General features: G+C 32.1%; 1 protein-coding gene across 1 annotated transcript; it reads left to right on the top strand.

The window, feature by feature from the left end:
* Window positions 1-3,292: 3,292 nt before the first annotated feature.
* LOC105771681 (tropinone reductase homolog At5g06060) lies at window positions 3,293-6,468 on the top strand. Its single transcript, XM_052626821.1, has 5 exons — window positions 3,293-3,470; window positions 3,887-4,094; window positions 4,844-5,060; window positions 5,135-5,241; window positions 6,075-6,468. The coding sequence occupies exons 1-5, from the start codon at window positions 3,424-3,426 to the stop codon at window positions 6,300-6,302; spliced, it is 807 nt and encodes a 268-aa protein (XP_052482781.1). The 5' UTR covers window positions 3,293-3,423; the 3' UTR covers window positions 6,303-6,468.
* The last annotated feature ends 6,350 nt before the right edge of the window (window positions 6,469-12,818 follow it).

Below are 12,818 nucleotides of genomic sequence, written 5' to 3'. Positions count from 1 at the left end.
CGAATGTAGCCTAGGATGTAAAACAAGGTCGAGGGTCTAATCAGTGGCTGGACTGGATCGGTCGGGCTGTCACTAGGCCTGGACAGAATCGACAATAGCTGAACTAGTTTGGGGTGCCATGAGGGTGTTGCACATGTGATGTCACCACAAGATAGAACGGTGCCGAAGGCGGCGATGACGACATTTCGGTGGCCAACGGATGGTTCTTCAGTGGTTGAGCAGTGGAAGAATTACACGCCTACTAGGACTCTACCAGATAATTTGATTTCAAATTAACTATTTCGAAAATAATATTATTTTAATAGTTTTAATATTAAATTAATAAAATACTATTAAGATAAATGTTAAATTAAATTTAATACTAAAGTGATTATCTTAATATTAAATTTAATTTAATGTTTATCTTGTAGATAAGTATTCTATTAATTTAATAGATTTAATATTAAATTTAATATTAAAGTGATTAAGTTTAATCATAGTTGAACTCTCTAAACTCTCCCTATATAAAGAGGGCCATGGTCATTATTTCAGAAAATTTCTAGAGATATTTTTCATAATTACAACTTAACCCCAAAGTCTAGAGAAATTGCAAAATTGCCTTATAGGTAATTTTTGTGAAAAATTTTCTGATTCAAAACGAGCCCACACTAGGCAGATGTTAGCTTGAGGATAGCAAAGAAGGCTACTAGGTCAAAGTGTTCATCCTTAACAAATCGAAAAGATATAATATTGATGAAGTGTTTATTATTTTAGATATTACAACTAAGTTATTGTTTTTGAAAAAAAATTAAAATTCTAATTTTCCCTTAAATCTATTTTCCCTTGCGTTTTCTAAATCCGTTTTTCCAACACAATACACCTCCAATAAAGTGAAGAATGCATACTGACGATCAATATCATTCGGTGTTGGATTTAGTGGGAGATGCCTGAATTACCTCTTCAACCAATATAACCTATCCCAAAGCCCTTTGAAATCAGATGCAAAGTCTATATAGGTTTCAAATGCTGTAACAAGGACTTGTGCTAAATTAAAATCAAAATTTATCGTTATAGAATGCTTGTCTATTGGAAGTCTCATCACTAATGCTACATCTCCTAATGTTATTACCGCTTTGTTGCATGTGAGATGAAATATATAAGTATTAGGTCTCTATCATTCAATTAGAGCGAATATGAATGACATAATGAAAGTCACTTTCTTGATTCGGTTAGCATGAATGAACTTCCGTTGACTAAGGAATAAGTTTGTCGCCAGACAAATCTAGATCATATTATCGCGAAGTCGAGCCACAATAGAATATTATAGTGTTGTTGCGTTCTCGACGGCGTTTCTTTGTTCGAATCTCAATAAGCAAGCAACCATTATGGTAAGCTTGGAAATTATAATTTTGAGATCCTTAGGTATGTAGGCTACAATATAATGTAGAATATTAATTTTCTCGAGTTTTTTTGTGAAAAACTAACAAGTAAATTGCATATTTGTAGATTTTAAAATTAAGGTTATGCTAAGATTTTCAAATGAAACTCAACACCAACAATGTTTAGGTTTATTTAAATCTTCGATAAAATTTATTCTATACACTAATGTATTAGAATTAAATGTTTTTCTCTGCCATTAAAAAATTAAATTATATTGTTACCATTTAAATTTAAAAATGTCACAAGGAACTTGACACCTACAAGTGCCAAGGTGTGGTAATCATTTTATAATAACTACCCTGATTCTAACAAGATTTGCATAACTTGACGATGAAGACATTCTCACTTAACTTGATACTTGTGAGTACGGGTGTAAAATTTGATTCGGCTCGAAAACATCGAAAAAAAATTGAATTTTGAATTATTTGAATGGAATTAATCAAGTTAATCAAATCAATTCAATTTTTTTTCCCAATTTTGAGTTCGAATTGAGTTGAATTTTCGAATTCGATTAACTCAAATAATTCAAATAAACTAAATATCAAACTCTTTTACATTCCTTCCCCCGAACCTCAAACCCTTTTACTTTTCACCAAACAATTTTACTTTTCAAACCTTAAAAACTTTTACTTCCTCTAAAAAAAATTACTTCACCCCAAGCCCCCAAATTTTTTTCCTTTACTTTCCCCTTACAAATTTTTACTTCCCTCAAACCTGCCTAAAAAAAACCTTTTTCCTTTTGCTTTCCCTTAAAACTTTTACTTCCTCTTAGATCCAAAACACTTTAAAACTTTTACTTCCTCCTGAATTGGAAAAACTTTTTTTTTTACAAATTTATGTATACTATTTATATTATTGAATTAAATTTCACATTTTATAATATTTATTTATTTGAATTGTTTAATCATATTGAATCTTTATCAATTTCTGTTAAAATTAAACTATTGATGATGCCATAAAATATTCATGTTAAAATTTTCTATTGGTATCAATTTCATATTTTATCTTTAAAGTAATTTTATTAAAAAATAACATTTTTACATTTAATATATCTTTTAATTTCAAAATACATGATGACAAGAATCATAAGATAATTGAAACAATTAAGCAAGCAAAGAAGATAACCCGTATATAAAATATAAAATATTAATAAATAAATTATAAGGGATGAAAGTTAATAACAAATTTGATTACGGTAGGTGGTAGTGGCTATAAAGATTCAAAGTCATTTTTTAATTTAACTCGAATAAATATATTCAATTTGATATGATTTGAATTACATCTAACTCGGCTTGATTCGAGAAAATTTTAAATCGAGTTAGGATGATAAAATAAGATTCATCAACTCGATTAACTCGAAATTTTTGCATTTGATTTGATCGAATGCTCACCCTTACTTGTGAGTACCAAAGTATCTCTCAAAAAAAATATTCTAAGAAATAACTTTTGTATACATATTTTAAATGAATAATAAATATAATAACTTAATAAAAATATTAAAAATGATTAATTTCATCATATATATGTTAAAAGTATAGATATTAATTGAGTCTTCAAAATATTAATATATTAGAATTAAATATTTGTATTAGTTTAATCATTAGCATGGGTATTAAATATGAAACACTTGTTTTAATAATCAAGCTACATTTAATGCTAGAGTTGAGGCTAATGCAATCACCAAATTGATATATTATTAATATATTGTGGATTAAAAATATTAGGACATGCGGTTAAATAGCCATTTAAAAATGTTTGCAGCTTGACGTTTTCGACGTTTCTCGTCTGTCCTTATTCTGGATTCAAGGTTTCTTTGTTGTGGTGACAATGGATTAACAACGGCCAATGAATATTTTAATATAAGAAACTATTTATCCACGTTTTATGTTAAACATTTTAAAGCCGGCGGTAGTTAGCTTTTATATTCGTTCAGAAACTGAGGAAAAATAATAAAAGTTGCAGTTCTAAGATGGCCGGAGCTGAACCTGGTTGTAAGAATCAAAGATGGTCTCTTCGGGGTATGACAGCACTTGTAACTGGTGGGACAAGAGGCATGGTTCGAACTCTTCATCTTTGTCTCTACTTTTTTTCTTCTTCTTTTAAATGTTTACGAAAATTATACGCAACTTTATTTCATTTTGGTACTAATATTTTAATTCTTGATCAAATTCTATCGTCAGTCATTGCCTTTAAATGAAGTTGACTTTATACTTACATTCATGCAATCATACCCATTTTAAAAGTAAATCATTATAAATATAGTAATTAAGCACCATAATAAGTAAATTCTGTCCCAAAAAGAACTAAAGATTTCAGAGATAGAACTAAAATTATTAAATAAAAAAATATAATTTCAAAATATAATGATTAAATATCAAATTTTGTAAAAATACAAACACTGTCGGCAAAATTTTTTTTGTTCTTTTTTTAGATTATCGAGTTCAATGGTTTAACTGTAAAATGTCAGATTTGCTGTGGTGGAAGAACTAGCTGCACTTGGGGCAGCAGTTCATACATGTTCCAGGAACCAAAGCGAGCTTACTGAAAGGTTGAAAGAATGGCAGAGTAAGGGGTTTAAATTGAGTGGTTCTGTGTGTGATCTCTCTTCTAGAGAGCAAAGAGAGAAGCTTATGGAGACCGTCTCCTCAGTTTTCAACGGAAAGCTCAACATCCTTGTAAGTAGTTTTAATTCTAACAAATTTGTTTTCCGATTCTGGGAATAAATTATTTCTCTTGAATTAATGTCAATTATGGTTTGATTAATTTTTTCAAATACAATTAGAATTTGATTAATTTTTTTTTTTTGGGAAATAGAAGCACTAGAATTATACTAGATTATTTTCTTTTGATTAATCTAAATCTAAATTTAATTCATTTCAATTTGATAATAAAAAATCAATTGTTTAAACTTACTCAATTTAAATTTGAGCTAACTTGAACATGAAATAATTCAAACCCTAAAATGACTTCGATTCAAAAGCGAAACTTAAATGAAAAACTCAAAATGAGCTGAACTTAAAAAACCCGAATGACTTGAACCTAAAATAGTAAGAGCTCAAAATGACTTGAATTTGAAACAATCTAAACCTAACCTAACTTAAAATGATTGGATTAAATTTAGACCTTCGAATTGGACAAGTTGGACTGAATTCATACTTGGTCAAACTAAGTTATATCAATTCGTGTTCTAAGATTTTGAAGTCATTTCAAGTTTAAATCATTTTAGGTTCGAATTAGTTCAAGTTGGACAATTCATGTTTTTTAAGTTAGGATAGTACATATCCATTCATTTCATGTTTTATCATTTGGGTTCGGATTATTTTGAGTTATTGAATTTTATGATGAAATCCCATTGGATCGAGTTAGTTTGATTAGTTTTCATATTCGGCTAAGAATAGATTGAAAGCAGTTTGCTTCTCCTTAGGTCAATAATGCAGGAATCACGAGGATTAAACCTTGCGTGGAACAAAGTCTGGAAGACTACAAAACCGTGATGAGTACTAACGTTGAGGCTCCTTATCATCTTTCTCAACTCTCATATCCCTTCCTAAAAGCATCAGGAAATGGAAGCATTGTGTTTATCTCTTCTGTAGCTGGTTCAATGGCTCTACCTGGATTATCTGCCTATTCAGCATCTAAAGGTTTGTATATTGCATATTGGGTGTAGATGTTAGCCAGAATGCTGCAAAAATAACCATGGTTGCTGCACTTCCAGGAGCAATCAACCAAATTACAAAGAATTTAGCATGCGAGTGGGCAAAGGATAACATTCGTACCAACAATGTTTCACCCTGGGGTGTGAAAACCAAGATGGCAGAACAAGTAAATTACCCACTAACAATATCTTATTGAAGAATTATAGAGAGATGCGTCAATTAGGCGCTTTTGGATTAGACATTTTCGATTTATTTCGAGTTTGAATTATTTCAAGTACAGTTTATTTTTTTCGGGTTTAAATTAAGATCATTTTGAGTTTTGGTCATTTGAATTTGTCAATAGAGCTTTTTGAGTTAAGCTATTTTGAGTTTCAACCATTTCAAATACTATCATTTCAGGTTGAGACTCAAGTTCTAATCATTTTAGATTTAAGTAATTTTCAAGTTTTAAATTTTTAAGATCAATTTTTAATTATCTATTTTGAGTTGGGATCACTTCATATTTGAGATGAGTACATATTTCAAGTTCAAACTTTTCGAGTTTGCCAATCAATTTTTTTTAGTTGGATCATTTACAATTCAATCCATCATGGGTTAAAGATATTTTGAACTCGAGTCAATTTTAAGTATTGAAAATTTCAAGTTATTTTGAGATTCAACCATTTTGGGTTTGGTTTATTTTAAGTTTTAAAATATTCATGTGAATTTAAGTTTAGATCATTTCGAGTTCATGTTAGAGCTTGGGTTCGATTTATTCTATTTTTAGGCCATTAGGTTTTCCAATAAAAAATTCCGAGTTGGGTCATTTTGACACTTAGGCCGGATAATTTTAAGTTATTTATTTGAGTGCTTTTAGGCTTAGATCATCTGAATTAAGTCATTTATGGTTGGGGTAATTTTGGAGTTTAAATTGAGCTAGTTTGGACTGTTGAACGGAATAGAATTGCATCGAATTTTCACGCAAGTTTGGGCTAAGTTTCTTTGTACTACTATTTTCAGAATATAAACGCACCATTAGCTGGGGAACTTTTTAGGCTAATAGCAGGGACAGCAATGCCGAGAATGGCAGAACCGGAGGAGATATCATCATTAGTAGCATTCCTTTGCCTTCCTGCTGCTTCATACATAACTGGACAAGTTATTTCAGTGGATGGAGGGTATACTGCGGGAGGCTGTTGGCCATTTCATAATTTTAGCTTTGATCTATTTAGCCACTTAAATTCCTAGTAAGCTTGGAGATATCAGCTCGTGAAATACGAACTTTGTCCAAATCTATTCAACAAGGGAATGAGCATTTCCTTACGTGGATTATAAAGATGCTTTTTAACATTTAAGACTCCGTATTCTCTGCTTGATATGGTTATGTATTGAGTGGAACTTTTTATGCAGCAAATTACCATCTTGTGTTTTCCTTTGATAAATTGTTGACAGATCTATACACTACTATAAAAACTATCCCGGATTGTCTTCAATTGAGAAATTAGAACCGTTGATTAAGAATCAGCTAGATAATTGAATTTTGTTGTTGCTTGAGGTTAAGTCACTCCATCTATAAGAAAAGAAATGGAAAAGAAAAAAATGAAAGAAAAAGAAGAAAATAAAATAAAGGAAATGAAGGCCGGAAGGAAGGAGAGAAGAAAAGGGAAAAGTTATTTTGTTCTAGTTTATTTTGACGTGTTTAGCTTTATATTTGTCCCATATACCCCATTAGGCCTCTATGGAGACTACTTCGTGGAGCACCATGCCTTCCGTAGGATAAGGTGGTGCCAAGCTTAACCAATCTAACAAGATTGTTGTTGCTTATCATTCATATACCTTGAAATTCTATCATATCTAGTCACATAGTTGACCTAAGGAGAGATTGATGCTGAATGGTAGTCCACAAATTAAGAAAAGACAAGTAGCCTATGAGTGTCTCCCTTAAATACCTTTCGGAACTCTATGACAAGACAAAAATTAAACATCACCAACTGACATTCCCTCTCTATGTAGTCTCCTCTCCTCTCCAACTCTCCACAATATCACATTCTTCCACCTCAAACACCACTTGTAGCTTTCAACCTTCTGGTAAATTACCACATCAACCTCCTCTCACTTTTACCCATCAACAATTTGTGCAATGAAAGGAACAACATGAGTCACTCCACCTTAGATATTCCCTACCATCCTTCTCCCTAGAACTACCCTTACTCCACTTAGGGAGTGTGTAAAAAATAGACCGTCGATAATGGCTAGGAATCGAAAAGAGAAGAAGAATACACAATATTTTATGTGGAAACCCTTTAGGGAAAAAACCACGGGCAGAGGACAAGATAATTCACTATGTCGAATTCGAATAATACAAGAGGAAAGACGACTATGTCTATTTATAGGTTTGTAAACCATATTCTAATCAAAGTCAAATAGAAGTAATACAGTAAGGTTAAAACACCTTATTCTAATTAACATCAAATAGAGGAAGTAAACTTCTATACGCATGCCATTTGTAAATCCCCCTATTTTCCCACTTATGTTTTATTTTCACAAGAATTTGGGACACACAATTCTAACAATCTCCACCTTGACACGAATTCTTAACGAACAAGTTCTTCATCATGAACTCTCAACACACAAGTTCTCCACCTCTTCCATGAAACCCCTTAAGGGTTTATATTCAACAATGAACACCAACCAAGTCTAAGCAATGCTCAAACTTGGTTATAGGAAGTGACTTAGTCATCATATCTGTAGGATTATCATGAGTACTAATTTTGCTCACAAAAATATCACTCGAGAAATAATATCATCAACAAAATGATGCCGAACATCAATGTGCTTTGTTCTCTAATGATACATTTCGTCCTTTGTAAGGAAGATGTCACTCTGATTGTCAAAAAATACTGTATTGATTTGAAGGTCTTCATTAAGTTCACTAAAGAGCCCCTTTAACCAAATAACTTCTTTACAAGCCTCAATAATCGCCATGTACTGAGCTTCAGTGGTAGACAAAGCAACAATCGTTTGCAAAATGGCTTTCCAACTGATTGCACAACCCCCAATTGTAAAGACATAACCTGTGAGCGATCTTCTTCTATCAAGTTCTTTAGCAAAATCAGCATCTACATACCCAATGGCTCCATCTCTAGTTCTTCCAAACTGTAAGCAAACATCAGTAGTTCTTCGTAAGTATCTCAAAATCCACTGAATTGCTTTCCAATGTTCTTTATCGGGATTCGCCATGTATATGCTAACTTCACTGACTGCATATGATAAATCTGGACGTGAACAAACCAAAGCATACATGAGGGATCCCACTGCACTAGAATATAGAACATGTGACATGTACTCAATCTCATTATCTTATTGTGGAGACAAAGCCGATGAAAGTTTGAAATTGGCTACTAAAGGAGTACTAACAGACTTAGCATTTTGCATATTGAACCTGCAAAAAACTTTCTCAATGTACACTTTTTGACTTAGGTACAATTTACTTGCTATTCTATCTTTGAGAATCTCCATACCAAGCATCTTCTTTGCTGGTCCAAATCTTTCATCTCAAATTCTTCACTAAGCTGGGCTTTGACCTTTCTTATCTCTCATTTATCTTTTGTTGCTATCAACATGTCATCAACATAGAGGAGTAGATACACAAAACAACCATCACTGTTTTTCTTAAAATAAACACAACTGTCAAAGCTACTTCTTTTGAAATCATGAAAAGTCATAATAAAGGAATCAAACCTCTTGTACCACTATCTTGATTGATTGTTTCAAACCGTAAAGGGACTTTTTCAACAAGCAAACATAGTCCTCTTTTTCTGAGGCTATAAATCCTTCTGGTTGTTGTATGTAAATATCCTCCTCAAGTTCTCCATGCAAAAATGTAGTTTTTACATCTAACTACACAAGCTCCAAATCATGCATAGCCACAATACCAAGTAAAGCTCGAATTGAACTACGCTTCACAAATGGGGAGAACACATCTGTGAAGTCCACACCTGGAATTTGACAATAACCCTTTGTAACAAGCCTTACTTTATATCTGGGTTCTTCAACTCTTAGAGTCCCTTCTTTCTTTTTACACATCCGTTTACAACGAATAACCTTTTTGCCCTTAGGGAGCTTCACAAGATTCCATGTTATGTTTTTGTGGAGTGATTCCATCTCCTCTTGCATGACAATCATCCACTTTTCTGAGTCTTCATAGCTAACTGGCTTGGAATAAGTAGACAGCTCTTGGTTCACATCTATGTCTTTAGCCACATTTAAAGCATAAGCAACTAGATCAGCCTCGGCATACCTTTTTGGAGGTTTAATCTATCTTCTAATTCTACTTTTAGCGATAGAGTATTGTGGTGAAGAAACAACTCTATTTTAACTTTCTGTACTGGCTTGAGGAGTCGACTCTATTGTAGATTCTGGATCAATTTGATGCTCCACTTGCTTTTGTTGTTCTTTATTGGAAGAGTCTTTAAGAGATAAATTAGGCAGCATAGCAGTTTCATAAAAAACTACATCTCTGCTAATCACAACTTTTTTATTTTCAGGAACCATAGCTTATACCCTTTTACACAAACTTTATAACCAAGAAAAACACATTTAACTAATCTCGATTCTAATTTTCCGTTATCAACATGAGCATACGCAAGGCACCCAATGTAACACGCCTAACCATTATCCGTCACTGGAACAGGGTTGCAGAGTATTACTAGACTTCTCAAATAAAAAATAGACATTTCATATCATATAATATACATTTCAGAAACTAATCATAAACAATCATATTGTCCTTTATATGAGCCCTCGAGGCCCAACATATACATTAGAAATAAGTCGGGACTAAACCGAGTACTCAAAGAATTTTTTAAAAAATATCAAAAAATTTCAAAGGAGTAGAGGACACACGCTCGTGTGGCCAGGCGGTGTGGCTCACATGGTCAAGAGACACGCCCGTGTCTCAGGCCGTGTGGGTATTCGAAATAGGGGCACAGGGTCGTGTCCCAGCCCATGTCCAAACTTGGGTGCTCTCTGACACACGCCTATGTGGTAGGTCATGTGAGCATACTGACTTGTATTATTAAGGTGCAGGGGTCAAACAGCCAAGCCATACGCCCGTGTGCTAGGCCATGTGAAAAATCCTGTGTATTCTATTTTGCAATTTAATAGATGTAGGGGACACGAGGCCAAACCACACGCCCGTGTGACAGGCCGTGTGGACAATTTTGAGTATACTGACTTGTAAAATTTCTAAGTTATAGGGGACACATGGCCGTGTCACTAGGTCGTGTGTCACACACGGCTGAGACACACGCCCGTGTGGACTAAAATAGGCCATTTCAAGGCCACATTTCTCACCCATTTTAGTATCAACCTATACACAACATTTAAACACATCAATGAACCACAACAAAACAATCATAACAAGCCAAATTCATGTTTTAAACATAGTATATCATCATATATACCTAATTACTCAAACTTACCTATTTAATTCATCCAACAACTCTACCTAAGTTCACCATAATTGAAATATACATAAACACATATATCATTCACACCGACATCATCAATATATCTCATTTCCAACCTAACATATATATATATATATATATGCAAAATTACAATTATTAACATTTACACAAGACAAACTTTGATTAAATCCACACAAACTCTATACATGCCATATAAACCATATTGAATGTTTCAAAAACTACCGGAATAAGCTGGATAGTGTGGCTGGAGTGTTGATCCGATCTTTTGACCTTTCAAAAATCTACAAAGACGTTAAAAAACATGAGTAAGCTTAACAAAACTTAGTAAGTTTGATGGGTTAAACATAAATCTTACCAAATCTACTATAAAAAATTAGTTAAACAAATTATTCATGCAATCTCTCTGTCAATCATAACTTCAATCGATGAAAACACTTGTTTTAGATCAATATCAATAATAAACAATATGTCTTTCAATTTTAATACATAAATCATCTTACCGAATCTTTTCCAAATCGAAGAACGGCTTAAAGATAAGAGTACATCATTTTCAGAAGCCCGAAAGTTGAACAAAAGCTCATGAGAGCTAAATAGAAACCCATAAGGGTTGAACAGAAGCTCGTAAGAGTTGAACGAAAACCCATAAGAGTTAAATAGAAGCTCAAAATAGTTGAACAGAAACCTATAAGGGTTAAACAGAAGCTCAAAAGAGTTGAACAGAAACCCATAAGGGTTAAACAAAAGCTCAAAAGAGCTGAACAAAAAGTAAACACGAACAGAAGCTCAAAAGAGTTGAACAAAAAGTAAACACGAGAGTTCGCAACAAATGCTGAAGCCCGATTTACTTGGGTAATTTTCCAATATCTTCCTCCAATGTCATCAATGCGCCAATTCCCGAATGTACTCAAATTCCGCGTTCCCAAATATTCAATTCAAGATTATAACTTCAACAATAATTTATTTTCAAAAATAGAATAAATACATAATACCAATCATCAAATCAATATAATTAAAGTATAACCGTACGAACTTACTTGGATTGATTTGCAATAATTGTATAAGTTCAGGGACTATTCTGCTAACTTTCCTTTTTCACGAATATCTACGGGATTTTCATCTAAAATATAAAATTACTCATTCATTCTTAATCTTAATCCAATTCATTTCACAATTAATACCCTTTAATTTTTCAAATTTACACAATTACCTAAACTTTTACAACTTTTGCAATTTAGTCCATTAGCTAATTAATCTATCAAATTAACTAATTTTCTCAATTAATAATTTATCTAAATATTTTAGGCTATCACACAGCCATTAATAGAATAGAAATTTAATATCAAACCCTAATATTTTAACCTTTTCATAATTTGATCTTAAAATCAATATTTAACAAAATCACTTTATAAAATCACCATACAACAAAATTAAAGCTTTAAATCTATGTTATTAATAAAAAAATCTAATATTCATCAATGGTAACCTTCAAAATTTCTAATAGAATAAAAAACTAAGGTAATATTTAGTTGGGCCTAATTGTAAAAGTCTCAAAACATAAAAATTCAAGAAATAGATAAGAATTGAACTCACTTGAAGTAAAAAATATGAAAAACCAGCTTAAGGAGCTCTCCTATGGCTATTTTGGCTGAAATTTTGGAGAAGAAATGTCTAGAAAATCTTTTAATTACCTATTTGTTTTATTTTTTAAATTTCCACTAATTTACCATTTTGCCATTCATCCATTTTATTTTATTTTATTATTTCTCTGCTTATGCCGCCTCACCCTTCTCATTTAGGTTTATTTACCCTTTAAGTCCTCCTTTATTTTCTAATTAAGCCATTTAATCACTTGTTTCCTATAATTAACAAGTTTTGCATTTTTTAATTTAGTCCTTTTAATTAATTAACTATCGAAACGTTAAAATTTTCTAACAAAACTTTAATACTACTTTAATGAAACTCCGTAAATATTTATAAAATATTTTCAGCTTGGTTTATAAAATTGAGGTCTTGATACCTCATTTTCTAAACCACTTGACCTAATAAATCCTTATAAAACATAAATTACTAATTCAAAATCTTTCTAAAACCATATTTGACTCGTAAATACTAAATAATAAAATTTATAAGCTTACTCATTGAAATTGGTGACCTCAAACCACCATTTCCATAACGACTAAAAATCAGGCTATTACACCAAAAAATCTTTAAATCAGAATAATCAGTAGGATTACTAGACCATACCTCTTGTGGAGTCTTTTCCTCAATGGCA

This window comes from Gossypium raimondii, chromosome 13 (genome assembly GCF_025698545.1).
Source record: "Gossypium raimondii isolate GPD5lz chromosome 13, ASM2569854v1, whole genome shotgun sequence".
Taxonomy (NCBI): Eukaryota; Viridiplantae; Streptophyta; class Magnoliopsida; order Malvales; family Malvaceae; genus Gossypium; species Gossypium raimondii.
The sequence above is the reverse complement of the archived record's forward strand: the minus strand, read 5'-3'. Positions and strand labels throughout refer to the sequence as shown.

What these genes read in the sequence shown, in the direction of transcription:
- LOC105771681 (XM_052626821.1), top strand. Translation starts at nt 3,424, where the DNA reads ATGGTCTCTTCGGGGTATGACAGCACTTGTAACTGGTGGGACAAGAG. An exon ending in ACGGAAAGCTCAACATCCTT is followed by an intron (nt 4,095 to 4,843) that starts GTAAGTAGTTTT and finishes GCTTCTCCTTAG; the next exon opens with GTCAATAATGCAGGAATCAC. An exon ending in AAACCAAGATGGCAGAACAA is followed by an intron (nt 5,242 to 6,074) that starts GTAAATTACCCA and finishes TACTATTTTCAG; the next exon opens with AATATAAACGCACCATTAGC.